Source organism: Trichomycterus rosablanca, chromosome 17, assembly GCF_030014385.1.
Source record: "Trichomycterus rosablanca isolate fTriRos1 chromosome 17, fTriRos1.hap1, whole genome shotgun sequence".
Taxonomy (NCBI): domain Eukaryota; kingdom Metazoa; phylum Chordata; class Actinopteri; order Siluriformes; family Trichomycteridae; genus Trichomycterus; species Trichomycterus rosablanca.
This window is the reverse complement of record NC_086004.1, coordinates 27,612,846-27,633,051: the sequence shown is the minus strand read 5'-3', so window position 1 is coordinate 27,633,051 and position 20,206 is coordinate 27,612,846. Positions and strand designations below refer to the sequence as shown.

Sequence of the window (20,206 nt, the reverse complement as noted above, 5' to 3'; positions counted from 1 at the left end):
ATGCAGTCGTGCGAACACTGTGTAACTTTGAAAAAAATGTAGTCCTAATAGAAATTGACCGGTAATGTATTCCTGAAATATGAAAACACCCTTTAATGGATGTATTTTGCTTTATTTGATGGATTTTAAATACTTAAGCTTGCAGTATTTTCTAATCTTTGTGTATTTCTAATTCTACAAGAATATTATTTCATTTTCACTCACTTCAGTATCACTTCTTGATATATTATGAACTATTTTGGGAATATTGTACTGTGTTGACTCCAGCAGTTCAGAAATATGTGCTCAGATCCAGAGGGGTGGAGAGAGAGAGAGAGAGAAAGGGAGAGAGAGTGGCGCATGCGCAGACGCGAGCTGTCGAAGAATGGAAGTAAATAGACTCGGAGCCGAAACGGTGGAAGCCGAGTGGTGGTGACGTCACAGCGCCTCACCGAACCTGCTGGCTGTAGTAGTGAGCGAGCTAAAGAGAGACGCGCGCTAGTAACGCACGCACTGCCATGAACTCCGGAGCGTAAAACTTCGCCGTTTTTTCGGTCTCGGACGCACCGCTGGGAAACCTACAAGCGATTTTCCTGCTTTAACGCACCCGAATTCGACTGACGGACGTTCGGAGAGTTCGCAGCCCTCGTGTTTTTCTTTCTTCTCCCCCCCAGAAGCATGTCCTCCGCGGCGGTCGCCGCCTCGCGCAGGCAGTCGTGCTATCTGTGCGACCTGCCCCGCATGCCGTGGGCGATGATCTGGGATTTCACGGAGCCCGTGTGCAGGGGGTGCGTGAATTACGAGGGCGCGGATCGCATCGAGTTCGTGATCGAGACCGCCCGGCAGCTGAAGCGGGCTCACGGCTTTCAGGAGGGCAGGTCAGCCGGAGCAGCGGGCAAGTCTGCCAAAGACATGCAGGCGGTGAACCACGCGGCCGGGGACGGTAGCTCTCGGGTGCAGCCACCACCACAGCAATCGTTAGTAGATCGTTATTCTCTCCCTCCGGATAGACCGCCCCGCCTCGGGCCTGAGTACCAGCCCGGAGCCAGGCAGGCGAACGGCCTCCCGGTGCCCAACGGATTCCCTAAACCGGACGAGCCGCCCGAGCTGAACCGCCAGAGCCCGAACCCACGCAGGACAAACGCAGTCCCGCCGAGCCTCGTCCCGCTGGTCAATGTTAACGGGAGCATGCCCGTGCACGGTATGAACGGCCGCCAGCCCCCCATGGGCCTGTCGGTGGCGTTAGCCGTGGAGCACCAGGGGAAACGCCTGGACGACGGCAAGGACAAACACCGACCCGACAGCGTGTCCGAGCACAGCGAGAGTCACAAGCGCGCCGACGAGTGGAGCAAAGGCAAGACCGTGCGCGACCTCATGGCCCTGCAGCACCCACTGGAAAGCAGGTTTAAAAAGGAACATCCAGCCATGCAGCATAGGATGGGATACGAACCGAGCTCTGCTTCCTCCAAAACAGGTACAAAAACGTGCTCTTTAAAATGTGCACCTTTGCACTTTTGTTTCTAAAACCAGTAGGTCAAAGTGGTGGGTAGCAAGTAGTAGGTGACATCGAAATTCTTAAAAAAAAAAATGCACACATAGCACTTATTTGTCTTTTGTGTTGATTCAAATTCGAAAGTGCATGCTTCTCCCTGTCTGTCTGGCATGACTGCAGAAAGAAAATTGTCAAACAGTGCCAACAACAGGTCATGCTCAGTTTTTCATGAAGACTAGGACTCCATTTTTGTCTGTTCCTCTGTGTCTAACTGTTTCACCTCTCCTGTTTCCTCCCCGTGCAGACAGAGGCAAGCAGCCACGGAGCAGCGTGAAGAGAAAAGCCTCCCCGGAGCCGGAGGGCGAAGGGACCGTCCCCAAGCTGAACGGCGAGGTCCAGCCATGGCCCCCTTCTCCTGCTGAAGTGCTGAAGATGCCTGCTCCGGGTATGCCAGGCTACACCGGAGCTCCCCCTTCCACCATGTCTCCGCACCCACGCACGACGCCACCCGAGGCTGCCATGGCTGCACAGAACGGCCCGTCTCCCATAGCCGCCCTCATCCAGGCTGCAGACAACGCGGGCACCAGCTCACCCAAAGACCAGGTGCACTCCACCACCGCACGGAGGAACAGCGGCAGCCCGCTCTCGCCCTCGGGCCAGAGGAGGCTCGCCCAGAGGGACGTCATGGGCCCAGGGGTGGCGGGCACGGCCGCCGCGAGCACGGCCGGAGGCCACGTCCCGGGCGTCGTAGACCCGCAGGCCGGGCACCCACAGAGCATTCCGGACTCATCGGTGGCCCCGGGCAGCGTCCCGCTGTGCTGCACCTTGTGCCACGAGCGCCTCGAGGACACACATTTCGTCCAGTGCCCATCCGTGCTGTCACACAAGTTCTGCTTTCCCTGCTCACGAGAAAGCATCAAGCAGCAGGGCGCCATGGGCGAGGTGTACTGCCCCAGTGGTGAGAAATGCCCGCTGGTGGGCTCCAACGTGCCCTGGGCGTTCATGCAGGGGGAAATAGCCACCATCCTGGCCGGAGATGTGAAAGTAAAAAAGGAGAGAGACCCTTGATTTTTCCACTTTTCTGTTTCCCTCTCTTTTGTTACTTTTGATCTTCTCGCAAAAAACATCCAACCTACAGCAAATGACGTTCACAAAGCATATACGATTTCAGACGGACTATAAATAAATCAGATCTCACGCCATCCAAGCAGAATTTATGGGACATGTACATATGGACTCAAGGGAAGTGTACACTTCATAAACATGGCTGTATAAATTTTTTGATTTTCCCTTTTTGAATACTTTGTTTCTATATTTTTTGAAGATGAAAAGGTATGTACATGTTATAACAGACTACTCTCGCCCCCTTTTTCAGTTGTTGTTCAATGCCAATTATCAGTGTACTATTAGAACTGGTGGCAGTCCATGTTTAAGCATAGAATGTGACTAAAACTACTCTATGAGCACTTGGCAAACCTGAAACGCTTCTAGCTGTACTTGTATGCACTTGTTTAAAATTGCCAAATACAATTTTTGACCTTGTAATAACAGCTGAAAGTGTCCTCTGCTTCTTGTCCATTATTTCTGAGGCAGTACGTGCTGGGGTGCGATGATGCAACTATTTATGCGTGAAAACGGGTCTAATGCAGATAAGTATTTTCTCTTGAGAATGAGGGATATTTTTTAAATTACAGATACAGTTTAGGGAGGTGTTGAGCCCTCGTGAGCCTGTTTGTCTTGACCTTGATTCTACAAGTCTCTCTCTCTCTATATATATATAAATACTATTGGAGCAGCTCCATTGAGCACTATTATTTAAAAGCTATTCTCTTGGTTGGTGGTGGTGTTGGTGGCGAACAGGTTCTCACACATTAATCCAAAATCTCCCATAGCTGTTAAAAAAAAAAAAGGTCATAGCTCATGATTTTATCCTCATCAAACTGCTCAGTGACCCCATGTATCCCGTGACTAGGAGTCTGTTTAGTATTTTCATACATGCCTACATCTTAAATTTAAAGAATAGTCTGAATACGTGCACGTGTCGTCCTTAAATCCAAAACATAAACCCATTGCTAAGAGTCTTTAGCTTATAACTGCTGTTTAACACCATTTGTCACCCTTAGAATGCTTTAGAATTGGAATCAGTCCTACATTTCATATAAGTTAAACTTATATGAAATGTAGAACTGATTCCAATTCTAAACTGGTATTCTGGATACAGGAACGTGATTGTATTTCACGTTTTCAACTTCTGCCTAACGTACCTTCATGCGGCGTGCAATCTGACCCGCTAGAAGTCTATTTTTACTCCTTGTTGCCATATGTTTGGAGTTCATAAACACTCCTCCGTTTGACCTTTTTTGGAGACTTCTGTTCCTCGAAGCCATTTCAATACCTAATAACATTCAAAAGGCTGAGGATTGATCATGTAAGGTGATTATAATGAATGAAAATGGCGAGTTTACACCAGAACTGGACTCTCCAGTGAATGAGACTTCTGTGCATTTTTTTTTTGCACACTTAAGAAGAGCTGGCCCCCAGGCTGTTGCTCGAGCCCTAATGAAATGGGCTTGACCATGTGTTTTTTTGCCCCCTATGGTGGAATTCCTGAGTCACCATCCTCCGTCTTCTCAGTCTGGGGCTCCTTGGAGGCCAACACGCCTGCTACTGTTTAAGGCTGATCGCACACATTTTTGTAAGCCTACAGAAATGAATGGAGGCCTCTGTTCCGCCCTGAATTCACATGCACCAGCCATTCACTAGAGACTGCACTTAACCCTTTCTAAACCCAGCCTGGTAGCTAGTTACCTTTCTTACTTTTACAAGCAGAGTAATTTAAATCTGTATATCAAGTATTGAAATATAGTGCATAAACGTGGCTCTTTATAGCCTCATAACAAGGGTCTCCACATGTGGCCAGTGAGCCTACATTTCACTACTTCAGGTTTATTATTATTATTCATGAATGCATTTGTGCAGCTGAGATCAGCGTTTGTCCACTGTTGCATCACAGCTGACTGAAAGGTTTCATTAGTTTATTATTGATGTACCAGTATTATTGGTACAACATCACATTAAACATATGAGCAACATATTCAAATATTTCAAAACAGATCTTCAAGCAAATTTGCATATTAATAAAATCAAGGTAATATATATGGTGTCCTCAAACAAAAACTACACCAGCACTGTTTAAAATGTGTAATCCATAAAGAAAAAACCCTTATGTGGAATGAATCTCTGGGCTTGAAAACATGTTCAGACAGAAAATACCCCTCGTGCTTGTCGGTTTTCAGTGATAACATGTCGGCTGCACAATCTGCACACACATGCCTCGCGTTGATCAATCAGTGACGTCGAGTGTTGTTGTTGTCAGGCTCGTTTCTGTTCCTCCGTCACACCGAAACTCAACATGAGCTCTATTGTTGACAGCCTTCCCACCCTCACCTGGTCCAAACAAACAAACAAAAGCACAAAGGATTCCTGGTCGTCCTGACACAGCGTTTTGGTGCGTGCTGTATTTCTTGATTTATGGACGCTTCATGATTTTTGGAGCAGAAATGAAGAGCTTTAGGCGTGTCTGATGCACTGCTAGTGTGAAGCCTCAGGCGGGTCAGCGCTTTGCTTTCACTGGGAGCTCGCAAAACTGAAAATAAGGAATTCTCTAATCAGGAAAGAGTTTAGATCAGCATGAAGATATGAAAATTGATAATATGATTCATAATAAATATGCAGTGTATATATAGTATTAATAATCAATCAAAGTATATAATTCCCAATATCATTATCTAAGTAAGGTATGATTACAATTCAATACTGACCCAATAAAGAGATTCATCCTCACAGCGAAGGTTCACAGTATCAGAGGAGTTGTGATGGACGTGTTTTCTCTCCTATTTTAACAAGCATGAACTTTGAACGTTGTATTGGGAACTATATCGAGCCCCAGTACTAAAACTTTCTATCAGATAAAGCACTCACAGCACAAAATACATAAGCTCTCTCTTATGTTGACAATCAGAATACCCAATAAGTTAGAAAATCAGACTGGAATATTCAACAGTCCTGTGTTTTCAGGGTTATGTTACATTCAGTACCGATACTTAATTAAAATACTGAAAAATGACCACGGTTTTAATATCTGTTTGATTAAATCGAACTGGGTCGCAGAATAAACCTAGACATAACTAGTCCAGGCATAACTATTAACCTTGCAGCTTATTATTCAGTTATTAGGCACATTATTCTGTACAGTTATGAATTATTCAGTATCTGCAGCAGACGTAATAGCAAAAATAGTGTAATTACACGAGTGAATAATGAAAGCCTGGATTGCCGGCGAGTAATTTAAGAACTGATTTCCTCATTACATTCCTTTTCTATTAGTAGACTGTAGTTAGTGAACAATTCATAATTTACTGGATATGATTAACAGCGAGTGACTGAACTACAGCTGGGTGCATTTATTCAAATGAGCAGAAGTATTTCTCATGTTTACCACAGTTCATGTTGAAATGACTGAGTGAAGGAAAAGCAGAAGTACATGCAGCGTAAGTGCGTGTCAGGCCTGACGCGGACCCGAGACATTTTTCAGTCGAGCGTGTAGGGGTGGTCCGAGCGCGTGTTTATCTTTGAGCTTGGAACGAGCGGCTCTGATTGGAGGTTTCGGATTCAAAGAAGGTCAGCAAGTACGCTGTGTGCCTTCACCGGCCTGGAAGTGTGTTCGCCACGACAGCACTTTGAGCCAGCCTGCTTTGGGGATCGGTGGAAATCCTGCATGGGCCTTTCAGCCGCCGCTTTATTACACGCTTGCCTTGAGCAAGCACACACACACACACACACACACACACACACACACACACACACACACATACACACACACACATGCACACGCAGACTAAAAGGAGGGGCTAAATAGGGGGAGCATAACACCCAAGCTCACATTCCAGAGCCCAAGAGGGAAAAAAAAAAGCAAGCCGAAAATGTGAAAGGTAGCGAGGGAGTAATGAGAGAGAGAGGGGGGAGAAAGAGACAGAGGGGGTAGATTTATCCAGCAGTTGCACTGCCTATAATTAGACAGAAAACAGGCGAACCTCTCCTGCCATTAATCACCACTGCGGCAGCACCAAGAAAGGAACATGCACCCTGTTGACTGCCGGCCTTTATCTGGAGGAAAGGTTTTTATGCCGCACCAAATATAGCGATCAAAACCCTCACCGAATACCGAAGCGTGGTGTAAACTGCAAGAGTCAACACGGGGGTATATAAAGGTGCCACGTCAGTTAGCATAAAAATGCCTTTTTATTGGTCCGCGACTGATGAAAATAAGGTGGCCTGGCTTACATCAGAACTGGTTAAGTACAGGCAAATCAAGCACCTCCATTTGTGTGCCCATATACATAGGGCTAGTTAGATTGGCCATTAGAAAGCGCTGCACAAATCTTAAGATCATCTGTACAAAGGTACAAATTAAAGGTCAGTAGGTACAAAATACATGGATGATTATTCGCCGAGGTCAGGACGAATACTCAAACAGTCATTTGATAACCACTAAAAACAGGGCTGGCAAGAATAAGCTGATGAAATACATGTGACACGCTCTACCATCAAGCGAGCTCTACGTCAGCACATGCTTATAGGGTAAAGTACAAAAATGAAGCTTCGGCTCGTGCTTTACGTTGTCCATCTAGTCAGCAACAAATTTAATCAAGCTTTAAGGTGCTAATTTTAAAGCTGCAGATTAAATAAACTCCTTTTTTATGATGGCTAAATGGATTGTATGTGTCATATCATACATATCATACATGTTCTCTAATCCTTTAAGGCTTTTCAGTTTTCTTAGAGTTTGTTAGGTTTAGGAAACACAGTCGCTCAAATAAGATAAATAATAAACAAGAAATTTAGCAATGAAACAAACTCAGAGCTGATTCGAAATTCCAAGTAGAAATCCGGAGGGAATAATACATTATTAACTAAATCCTTTTTGGTAAGATAAGCTTTTTAGTCACACATCACTCACAGCCGTGTAATCATGCTTACAATTACAGCTTTTTTAGGTTGACACAGTTCCTTCCCCTTCGTCCCTCATGATCCATCTCAACCAAAATCATAATTAATCGTTTACGAAAACAAACACAGACGAAGGGTGACAGGGTCTGACTCAGATGTGAAATCCAACCTCAGGACCCCGTTTTTAAATGAACTTTTGTTCTTCAACAATCTTGAAATGAAGTTCCGGTTTCAGGAAGAATTCGCTCTTCAAAGTTAAGATAGGCTTTTCTTGTGCACGTGGTGAAGGGCTTCCCATCATATCGGGGTGTGTGTGTGTGGGGGGGTGCAGTCTTGCTTAGATGTGTAAAATGAATGCTTTGTAACATTATATCCCACCCAGCACGAGACTCGGGTTCACCGACGTGGGGGGAGGAAAGGACAGGAAGGAGTGCAGAGCTAAAGGAAAGAGTAGCCCAAACCAGAGGAGGGAACAGAGTGGTTTTTTTTTTTTTTTGGAGGGGAAGGGGGGGTGGGGGGGTGGAGTTAGGGAGGGGAACGGCAGAGGAACTGCTTCTTGACCTCATTTGTTAATGTGTAACATGCCTTTCTGTGGCTCTGTTTGACAAGTGTTGCACAATCTCCTGCTTTTTTTCTTTTCTTTTTTTTTAAAGCCAAGCCAAGCGGTTCTGCCCTCTGGATGCCTCTCCGCCAGGCCGGCATGGGTGTGGTCGGTTGGGAGAATAAAAGCTTTGTAAATGGTCAGCTTTGGCTGGGACAATCTCACAAACTTTCCCACTCCAGCTATTTACTCAGTCTGGGTTTTTCTTTCCTGTCGAGTCTTTTCATTGCTTTGTTTGGTCATTTTATTCATAACATCTGCTTTATAGTTTAGGAATGTTGCCATGTTTCATGTCTGCTGCATGTAAAGCAATGACAGAAAGTTGGTCTCTTAAAACTGAGCTTTTAAATCTTTGTAACATCTTTAGACGACATTTTCTGCCTCCACACTAATCCAGAAAACCCTGAATAGCATTTTTTGACTAATGCATTTATTCCTAGACTGTTTTCACATTCGTGTTTGATGGGGGAATTTGTCATTTTCTGGAAACACTGACACTTATCGTCCTGATATGAAATTCTGCTGTTTTAAAGCTTTGGGTCTTTTAAAGACAGTTCTTTCTCACTATCCACTCAAAGAAATCAATCTGCATCCTACAGAGCATATCAAATCAATGTTTGGTGTTTTTTAAATTTATTTTCGTTGTGGTCAGGGTAGTGATGGGCCAAGCTCAATTGGAAACACTGGGACTTAGTCAATCAGGTCTGTATACACACCTGGTGGGCTGAAAATTTAAACCCGGATCTAGACCGCTGAACCACCCAAGCACCCAACAACAATGGTGTTATTTCTATTTTAAAATTCTATTTAGGATCTTTTCTACAGTGTGGATGAGGAAGAAACTGGGCACTTAAAGACGAATGTCTTTTACTATCTTGTGCTTAGCACCAGATTTTTATGTGAAAGTAAAGTCATTATGATTTTTATTTAAGGGTAAAGTGGGGATAAAGACAAAGATGATACTGATACTGACCCCCATTTGCATATGATCCAAAATCATAACGTATTTATCTTTAAAATCCTTTTAGTAGACTGAGAGCATATGTACTTTAAATGAGTACATTCACTGGCATTAATTATCTCAAAACATATCTTTTACCCAAAGGGTATTGACACAAACGTTTAACCTTTGATCACGCTGATCATTCAGTAAAAACACAAACGGCTACCCACCCACAGAATAGCCTGTGGACATTGGTCAACACAGGCAGCTGTGTGTAATATAAATGCCTTGTTATGGAGACAAAGTCCACACACCCCATGTGTGCACAAGCTCGAGGCATTGCTTAAGATTTCATTCAAGATTCCTGACTGAGTAGAACAGCACAATCTTATCAACTCCAACCCTCTTCCTGAACCAGGGTTCAACCCAGGTTAAGCAAAAGCTCTGAGCTCATCGAAGGCATGTTGTTTACGTGTTAGAAGCTGAAATCCTGCATTGCAGAGCTGTTGCGAGGCCTACGGGCCGAAGGTGTGTTGCGCCGAGTTGCGCCGTGAGTTTCAAGCTCTGTGGCAACATGTCAAGTCGACGTCAGGTGACGCCTGAGGGGAAGAGAGATTAAGAGCGTGGGAAGACGTGTTTGACTTTTCCACATGAGTGAAGGATAAGTGCAGAATCTGTGATTAAATCAGCTCATGGAGAAAAGAAAGCAGAAGGTAGAATTATCCAGCAGAGGCTGATTGGGCTGATAATAGTTGATCATTCTTTGTGGCTGTACAATGATGGCTACAATGATCATTACAATTCTATCATGTAATATTCATACACTTTTAGCCCTTTCTATATATATTAATTATACACCGACTAGGCATAACATTATGACCACTGACAGGTGAAGTGAATAACACTGATTATCTCTTCATCACGGTAAGGTTTTGAGTTTGACGAGGGCCAAATTGTGATGGCTAGACGACTGGGTCAGAGCATCTCCGAAACTGCAGCTCTTGTGGGGTGTGTCCCAGTCTGCAGTGATCAGTATCTAGCAAAAGTGGTCCAAGGAGGAAACAGTGGTAAACCGACGACAGGGTCATGGGCGGCCAAGGCTCATTGATGCACGTGGGGAGCGAAGGCTGGCCCGTGTGTTCCGATCCAACAGACGAGCTACTGTAGCTCAGATTGCTGAAGAAGTTAATGCTGGTTCTGATAGAAAGGTGTCAGAATACACAGTGCATTACAGTTGCAGGGCTGTTTTAGCAGCAAAAGGGGGACCAACACAATATTAGGAATATTAGGAATCATAATGTTATGCCTGATCGGTGTATATTAATTATAAAGACATATCAAAGGATGGCACAGCAGTGAAATACTCTAGCCCACTATTGTGAAGATCTGGGGATCCAGGGTTCGAATCTCAGTGCTGCTATTGGCTGGTCGGATGTCTGCATATGCATTTTTGGCAGTGCCTGAGGGAGGGAAGGTGGAAACAGCCTAGCCAGTGGGAGGCACATTTATTCTGAATCCAAGACCCTTCTTGCCCTATAGGAAGCTTTAACTATTGAGGCCAGGAAACACTTAAAGTCAAGGGTCTGAAATATTCAGAATTCACTGCATGTCATCTACAATGCTCCAGATATAGTGTGATATAAAAAATAATAGATTTTAAAGCCGCCTGTTTGTTAATGGTGTTTAAGAGGTTAATTAAAGCACATCAGAATGATTGTTTGTCCTTTGAGTGCCCCTTGGCATAGAGTATAACAAAAAATTTGACTGCAATTAGAAATTTATTTGCCGGCGTGTTATTCTAGTGCAGACCTGAGCTTGTAATTATTGATTTTAGGCACGACTTTCTACCCTCGGTGCGAGTAAAAAAGTTCACAGTTTATATTCAAACCCTGCAGGTCCGTGTGATCATGCTCATGTAAATATCTCTGCAAATTCTCCAGTGCAATAGCTAAGCAACAGCTGATCTCAATTGCAGTTGTAATATGTATCTCTCTCTACAGACCCCACAGGCTCCAGCTTTGATCTCCCAGGATCCAAGTGTTCACTTTAATGGGACGCAGATGAAGCCCGCCACCCTTGTTATCCGAGCATGGAACAGACCTCACATCCTCCGGCCTTCGCCCAATCATTTCTGAGAAACGTCGAGTCTGATTTGTTTGCTATGAAATGTGCGACCGCTGTTTGATTGATTTCTATTTTTGCAACTGGCAAACGTCTCAACCCTCTCATGGAGTACTGAGGCTTTCCAAGGGCTAATTGAGAAGTAAGCAGAGAAATGTATTCTTCTCCTGCATGATTAATGCCCTCTCGTCCTGCCACCGAGCCACATTGCTCTATTTTTAGAGTTCAATGTCAGAAAGGATGGTGGGGGGGGGGGGGGGGGGGGAGGTGCCTGCAGGATTCGCACTAGGCTGCAATTCACATGATGGATGAAATCATCACAAAGTACAGTCTGTCTTTTACACACCAGCCCTCTTTTTTCTTCCTCTTTCTTTCTGTCAGTTTTTCTTCCTCTGAAATGGAAATGAGCATTCCTTTTTTTGTCCTCGGCATGAAAAACGAGACAGGGCCCGACGGAATGTTTTCTTTCAGGTGCTGGAACGCTGTCAAACGCTCTGGAAAACTGGAGCGAGCGACGGCGAAGGGAGGGAGAGACGAGCGAGACGGGCGAAGAGGAACAAAAACAAAAGAGCACAAAAAAAACAGAGCCGGACAGAAAAAAAAGCAGTGAGCGAGTGAGGGGACGAGGACGGGAGGGGGCCAGACAGAAGAGGCTTTTGTGTGTGTGAGAGAGAGCCATCGCTGAAGGAAAGAGGGCTTTTGGGATCAGCTGATGAGCTGGTGCGATAAAGGAAAAGGCGGCACAACAAAACACCGAACAGAAGAAAAATAAAGCTTTGACAGGAACCAGCCAGATACTCCTGTGGTCGAGTATCATTACAAAATCTTGTGCTGCTCTTCACCTAAAAGCCTGGTTATACCAGAAACTTTACATTTGATTGCTTTGTGAAATGGGCGTGGTCAGACTGAGATTGGAACATCTTTAAAAGCTATTGCAGATTTAGCAATTTAACTACGGCTTTAACTAGAAAACGAGCTATATCTCTAATGAGATTAAAGCCTTATCTCTAATGGGATTGGGGCAGGACCAAATCAGTTTTAAATATTTAAGCCAATTTCTGCCTCCTGAAAGCAGAGCATAAAGAAATGACTGTGATTAAAAAGCAAAATGGCCAGTATAAATGTGATTGTGATTTGTTTTATATAAAAATTATTGAAATGAGGGACGTTGAGGATAAAGGAACACTTTCATATCGGTTTTACAAATAACTTGTGGGGCATTAAACCTTGGTTTAGGACCAATCAATAGACTCCATTGTGTTTCACATCCATATGATCTGCTCTGGTACGGCTGATCCCTGGCCAAGAAGCGCAGCCACATTTAGAATAGAAACGAAGGTACTGTGTGGGTCATTTGGAAATGGAAACAACCACTAAATGTGGGATTACAGATTTAAAACGTACTGTGCCAAAGGGGGGTGGCACGATGGCTCAGTGGGTAGAACTGTCACCTCACAGCAAGAAGGTCCTATGTTCGATCCCCAGGCGGGGCGGTCCGGGTCCTTTCTATGCAGAGTTTGCATGTTCTCCCCATGTCTGCGTGGGTTTCCTCCAGGAGCTCCGGTTTCCTCCCACTGTCCAAAAACATGCAGTCAAGTTAATTGGAGACACTGAAAAAGGGCACCTATATCAATCGAGAATTGTCTGAACATCACAGCCTATCTGACTGTTATTGCTAAACTTTTGCACACCTTTATAACACGAAAAGATCACCGTGGGTGATATTGAAATAAATACATGCATTAATAAATAAATAAGAAGCCTTTTGGAACTCAGCATGTTTCACAAGTATCACCAGGAAGGTCAAATTAAACCAATGTGTCATTACTGGTGGTATATAATAATATTATAATGTAATATAAGTAGGGCTGTCAAACGATTAAAATTTTTAATCGCGATTAATCTCAGAATTTCATATAGTTAATCGCGATTAATCGCATTAAAAAAAATCTGTGTAAATGTTATAGAAAATAAGGATTTTTAAGTGAAATGTTACAATTAAAATGGTGAACACATTTTATGCTATATGTACTGATGTTAAAAACTGCTGGGACAAGAGAAAACTGTAAGGGAGTTTTATTCACTCACATACTAGGCAGTAAATGTCAGATTGTAGGTTAAAATTTCTCCATCAGCAAACATTGTAGATCAGCGGTGCTTTAGGTGGGATAAGGCGTAGTTATTGTAACAGACTTTTCTGTGCTTGTATCGTGACAATGGTTTGATGGACGTTTCTACACGAAGTGAGTGTGTTTTGACCCTTTTGGGCTTCCATAGTTCATGGACTAACGTGCTTGACTCAGCTTTCCGGTATTTGGTACCTTAACAGAATAAGTTAATAAAGTGTTCTGCTCCCGACAACTTGTGAATATAGCGTGTATTTATTTCTTTATTAAACGAGTGCATCCCTACAACGCTCGGTTACATTATGATAACAAACTGCAAATGAAAAACGGTGGGTAAGTCCGACATTAAAACGTTTGTTCTACCGGTCAAGTCTCAACATGAACTAGAATTTGCGTTAACGGCACTATTTTTTTTAAATCGCGTTAAATTGAAATCGCGTTAATGCGTTATTATCGCGTTAACTTCGACAGCCCTAATTATAAGTAGACTTAGACTTAGACAAACTTTATTGTCATTCATTATACACAAGTGTACGCAGAACGAAATTTCGTTGCAATTGGCTCGCACAGAATTTAAAAAAGTAGGCGAAAAAAGTATTGATACATGGTATCATAGAATTAAGATATGAAAGTATATCAAATAAAATATACAGCAGCACAGATTTAAACTATAAAGTATATGATGTAAGTGGCAGCACAGAATTAAAAATAAAAGTACATGAATATACAAATAAATAGCAGCAGGAATTAAAATATAAAGGTATATGAATATACAAAAAATATTATAAAGTGCAATAGGAAAAAAAGTGACCTGTAGAGTTAAAAATTGTTCATATCTATTTGTTGAGGTAGATAAATGAGTAAAATTATGTATTTCACACTTTATATTGCATTTATGACAATCTTAACAGCAATATTGTTTCCAAAAACAGGAGTTAGCCATTTTTAATGGGGGAAATTTAAAAAAATTGCGTGTAAAGCATTATAATTTATCACAGAAATGATGATGTGATGCTGCATTGACATACAATAAAAGAAAGAGGGTCAGCATTGCCATATGTGGGTGAATGGTAAGCCATTCAAAAGTCAGAGAATTACTACCATCATATAAGCAAAATAAATCTAAACTAAATCATCGGCGTATTACACTGTAGCCAGATAAAAACGCCATTGTTGGTGCTATTATTATTATACACCATGTTGGTTATTTCATATTCAACCCAGAGTGTTAATTATATTTCCAACAAGTCTGAACTTGTATTTTTTTTCATCTCTGCGAGTGTTTTCTTCACAGCACCCTCTCCATGGTGGCTTGGCTCTGCGCTCGCTCGGCGGCTTGGCCTGTTTTTCACCGCTTCGATCTGGGAGCAATTAGAGTTGGATGATTTTCCTGGCACGCAACCACATACAGTACAAATACGAGCCTCTTCTCGAGAGGAAAACATGTCCTCCGGTTCGAGCGCTCACCCTGCAGTGAGGGAGAGAGACAGATACGTACTGTACGGTGTACGAGGAGAAGACGGACGAGGAAGGAGAAAAATAGAAAAACTGAGTGAGTTGGAGTTATAAGCACAGAGTCATAACTCAGTCACGGCTCACGTTATGTAAGCATGTCAGGGTGAATAATGCGCCCGCTGTATCCCAAAAGATCAAACGGCGCCTCTGTTCCTCCCTCCTCCTCCTCCTCCTCCTCCTCCTCCTCCTCTCCTGCACTCCATGTACCCAGTCCTGCTACGCTGGGATAAACTATTGTTTCATTTCTATTGTCTGCTCCTCGTGGCACATACCAGTGTGGTAAATCGATCAACCCAAATGAAACGTGTTCCTAATATTGCGCTCACTCGCTCACTTACTATTCAAACCCTTCAGATCTGTACCTGATCCACCTCATCTACTACTGATATGTCAATAAACTGTAAACAATGTCACCAGACAGGCACCAGACGTCTTCCAGCACAACACAGCTAGCATTAGCATAGACACATGCTTCAAAAGAAAATAAGCTACGATTGCTATTAGCTAAGTTGTTCACTAAATAACATAACTACTGTAGCCAGTTACCTGAGACTTGTGTTTACTAAATACCACCGCTATTACCTGAGACTGTCCATTTAATAACACAGCTGCTGTAGTCAGCTAGCAGGACTACTGTTTTCTGTACAATAGCTATTAGCTTTCACTGTTCACTAAATATCCTAGCTACTGTAGCCAGCTAACAGAACTACTGCTATTAGCTTTCACTGTTCATTTAATAATTTAGCTACTGTAGCCAGCTAGCAAGACTACAGCTATTAGCTTTCACTGCTCACATAATAATCCAGCTACAGTAACCAGCTAGCGAGCCTACTGGTTTCTGAATACCACAGCTATTAGCTTTCACTAGCGAGCTATCGAGACTACTGTTTTCTGAATACCACAGCTATTAGCTTTCACTGTTCACTAAATATCCTAGCTACTGTAGCCAGCTAACAGGACTACTGCTATTAGCTTTCACTGTTCATTTAATAATTTAGCTACTGTAGCCAGCTAGTGAGAGCACTGTTTTCTAAATACCATAGCTATTAGCTTTCACTGCTCTAGCTACTATAGCCAGCTAGTGAGAGCACTGTTTTCTAAATACCATAGCTATTAGCTTTCACTGCTCACATAATAATCCAGCTACAGTAACCAGCTAGCGAGAGCACTGTTTTCTGAATACCACAGCTATTAGCTTTCACAGTTTACTAAACATTTTAGCTACTGTAGCTAGCTAGCGAGCCTACTGTTTTCTGAATACCACAGCTATTATCTAAAACTGTCCACTTAACAATCCAGATACTGTAGCCAGCTAACGAGAGGATTGTTTTCTAAATACCATAGCTATTAGCTTTTAGTGTTCACTAAATATCCTAGCTACTGTAGCCAGCTAGCAAGACTACTGTTTTCTAAATAACATAGCTATTATTTGAGAGCCAGCTAACAAGATCATTGTATTCTGAATACCATAGCTATTAGCGTTCACTGCTCACTTAATAATCTAGCTACTGTAGCCAGCTACTGAGAGTACAGTTTACTAAATACCACCGCTATTACCTGAGACTGTCCATTTAATAACACAGCTACTGTAGCCAGCTAGCGAGACTACTGTTTTCTGAATACAATAGCTATTATCTGAGACTGTTTACTAAATATCCTAGCTACTGTAGCCAGTTTTCTAAATACTATAGCTATTAGCGTTCACTGCTCACTAAATAATCTAGCTACTGTAGCCAGCTAGCGAGACTACTGTTTTGTGAATACCATAGCTATTAGCTTTCACTGTTCACTTATTTAACCAGCTACTATAGCCATCTAGCGAGAGCACTGTTTTCTGAATACATAGCTATTAGCTTTCACAGTTTACTAAGTAATCTAGCTACTGTAGCCAGCTAGCATCTTATAAATACCGTTTTTATCCCTGGTCAGAATGACGTAGTTCTGCTGTGCACTCACCACTACCATGTCGGCACAAAGCCCATCACGGCAAAACAGCCACCGACTCTGATACTGAATGAAGGGGTCAGGCATTCAGATCTGCACTGTTCTCTTGGTGTATCATTTAAATAATCTAGCCACTGTAGCCAGTTACCTGAGACTGTTCATTTAATAACCTAGCATCTGTAGCCAGCTAGAGAGACGACTGTTTTCTGAATACTATTTAAGTATTTCCAAGTATTTAGACTCAGAGTAAGACCGTTAAAGGGTTAATGTTAGATGTTTGGGATCCAAGTGCATTTTCAGAACAAAGCTCTCCTCACAAATTCAGTGCATCTGACATCCTGTCCACATCCAGCCTCTGATTATTTCTCAGAAGAATGTGCTGGATCGCGTCCCAAAACACGTGGTCGCCGCCTCCTCTCATGTTCCCAAACAAAGAGAAATGGTAATAACATACTGCTGACGAAGACCCCTAAACATGTGAGTCTCTCCATCGCTCTCGCCCCTCCTCTCATTCTCTTTGTTTGTGAGCACATCTGGGATTCAGTAATAGTATGTGTAGAAATGGTAACCTCTCTATACCCTCCGCCCCCCCCTCCGCGCCCCCACTAGCAGACGGGCCCGAGTGTGTGGGAAGAAAACAATCTGGTGTCATGCTGCATGGAAAGTTGTTGGCCGGGCCAAGCAGGATATGCTGGAATGGGAGGGGGCATTTCTGCACAAGGGAACTTTTAAATCCAGCAGGCTTCCTGCCAAAAACCTCTCAGTGTATGGGTGTGTGTGTGTGTGTGTGTGTGTGTGTGTGTGATTGAGATATTTTCACGACTGGCAGCATTTCAGGGCGGATCATTTACAGGCGTTTTGGTAGCACCTGCTTCTGGAAAGTTTAGCGCTGTTATCCGCTGAGGTTTTGGTATTTAAGATATTGAGAGAATGACAGGACTGAAATGTATTTGTGAGCCAGCAGTCGTACCCACACCCACGCACACATGTACTGACACTGAGCACTGAGCAGGGCAGTACCAACACAAAGCTGGCTTTAATCCTTATTTATATTAAATAAAATCAATCAATAAAAAAATTACATAATTATGGCACCAAACTACAGTTATACATTTTAAAGACAGAAAACTTAGTAGCTGAGAGGAGGAAACGATCTAGGCGAGATCGCCGGCTGGTCTACAGAAATGTGGCAGAAATATATAGATCCATTTAGATGATACACCAAGAGAACAGTGCAGGTCTGAATGCCTGACCCCTTCGGTCAGTATCACCCATCGGTGGCTCTGTTTTGCCGTGAGGGGCTTTGTGCTGACATGGTAGTGGTCAGTGCACAGCAGAACTACGTCATTCTGACCAGAGATAATAATGACCATCTTTACGAGATGTTAACGGTCAGCCAACAAGCCTCAAGCCTAGCGGAAGAGCCAGAGAGTGCGTCAGGGTGCCGGACAGTCAGGGATTTAGGGACTCTGCCCCAAGGTGCATCCCAGGGACACGTTCAAAGTGTTGTATGTAGGTGTTTGAGAAGGTGCAGGGAATGCTTTAAAGTGTAGTTCAAAGAGAGCCATGCTATCTGCCCAATGATGACCCATAGGCCAAATCTAATAATAATGATAATAATAGAATTTTATTTATAAGCGCCTTTCAGGATACACAAGGACACTTTACAATTCAAAAGAAGTTAAAAGAGGACAGACACAAAGGTTATAAAAGATGAGTGATAAAACATAAGATAGTAAAATAATACTACTACAACATACCACAGGATATTTGACCAAACCTAGTGAGCTGCCTTGCTGCCTACTGCCTACCTGGGCAGCTGCCTCAGTAGAGAGGATTCTAACTGACCTTGAACTTTAGAAGGCGGATTATCGAGCCATCAGATGTCCCCGTCTACCACCACAATTTTAGCTTTCCCATATTTTAAAAAAGTACATGTAATGTAAAAAGTACAAGAAGCCTTTTGTCAGTGTTACCTTATGCTGAAAGGAACTTTGTCTGGGTGGCAAGATGTTACCCAAGAACCACCAAAAACAAGGCTGGCACAATTGGAGGCGGCTGGAACATGGATAACACTGTCGATGGAACTTTAAATTGCAATTGGCTTAGAGACTACAGTACAATCATATGGCTCCTGCTACAACATTGGAATGATAAGGTTTATCCAAACAAAATGAAAGCAGTATTAGTGTCTTGGTGGTTCTTGGATTATATTTTCCAAATTCTTGGGCAAATTTCCTCTCAGCATGAGGTGACAGTTGGTGTTTAGAGACCACTGTTCCATGTACTTTGTTCCTTGACTCCTGAAGTTGCTTAGAAATGGCTCCTGGAGACCTTCCTTACAATCTGTGATCCTCTTCCTTAATTCTGTCCACAGCCTCCTCAGCTTTTCCATGGTACTGGCTGTGCTTCAGTCATTGCCACGTGTTCAAATCCTTCACTCACAGAAGAAGGAAGCAGCAGAAATGGTTCCCTCAAGACCGTCACACATAGCAAGTCCGTTACCAGTGCATGTGAACTTTTCACCTCAACTACACGGCATTCGGAGTGACAAATATAAGCTGGTATAATTATGGTGACATTAGGGAAGGAATGTGTACCCTGTTAGCAGAATGTGAACCCAGGCTTATGTATCAGTGAAGCATACCGTGTGGTGATCCTGCATATACTGCAGAAGTGTGGAACCAGGTTAAATATAGCTGCAAGGAAGAGGGTATTGTGTGCGCATGTGCGAGTGTGTGTTTGGGTGAAATTCACCCCCTGCTTAAGGTTTGGAAAAGCTATTTTGGTCACATTCATTTTTTTGAAGAATTGACTTGCTTAAGAAGTTCGATGCTGGTGGCACAACTGAGCAAATAATTGCTGATGCTTCAACACACATGTAGTACATGATGCCATTAACAGTGAACATTCTCTCCTGGTCACTGCTGAGGCTCCTCAGTTACATCGAATATGTAAAAGAAGATAGATTAGATAGATAGATAGATAGATAGATAGATAGATAGATAGATAGAGAGATAGAGAGATAGATAGATAGATAGATAGATAGATAGATAGATAGATAGATAGAGAGATAGATAGATAGATAGATAGATAGATAGATAGATAGATAGATAGATAGATAGATAGATAGATAGATAGTATTTAAAAACTACAGCAGCGCTGCTGTGTCTGATCCACTCATAACAGCACAACACACACTAACACACCACCACCATGTCAGTGTTACTGCAGTGCTGAGAATGATCTACCACCTAAATAATACCTGCTCTGTGTCTACACTCAGTAATTGTAGAACTACAAAGTGCTTCTATATGGTAAGTGGAGCTGATAAAATGGACAGTGAGTGTAGAAACAAGAAGCTGGTTTTAATGTTATGGCTGATTGGCATAGATAGGTAGTTTACTTTTTTAATCCCAAAAGGAAAGTCAGTTATTAAATTACAGTTATTATTACAGTTATTAAATCTTCCAAAA

At 42.9% G+C, this 20,206-nt stretch overlaps 1 protein-coding gene across 1 annotated transcript; it reads left to right on the top strand.

Annotated features, from left to right (window-relative positions):
• The first annotated feature begins 465 nt into the window (after positions 1-465).
• Positions 466-3,021, top strand: irf2bp2b (interferon regulatory factor 2 binding protein 2b). Its single transcript, XM_063013135.1, has 2 exons — positions 466-1,453; positions 1,776-3,021. The coding sequence occupies exons 1-2, from the start codon at positions 658-660 to the stop codon at positions 2,537-2,539; spliced, it is 1,560 nt and encodes a 519-aa protein (XP_062869205.1). The 5' UTR covers positions 466-657; the 3' UTR covers positions 2,540-3,021.
• Positions 3,022-20,206: the final 17,185 nt, after the last annotated feature.

What these genes read in the sequence shown, in the direction of transcription:
- irf2bp2b (XM_063013135.1), top strand. Translation starts at nt 658, where the DNA reads ATGTCCTCCGCGGCGGTCGCCGCCTCGCGCAGGCAGTCGTGCTATCTG. An exon ending in CTCTGCTTCCTCCAAAACAG is followed by an intron (nt 1,454 to 1,775) that starts GTACAAAAACGT and finishes CTCCCCGTGCAG; the next exon opens with ACAGAGGCAAGCAGCCACGG.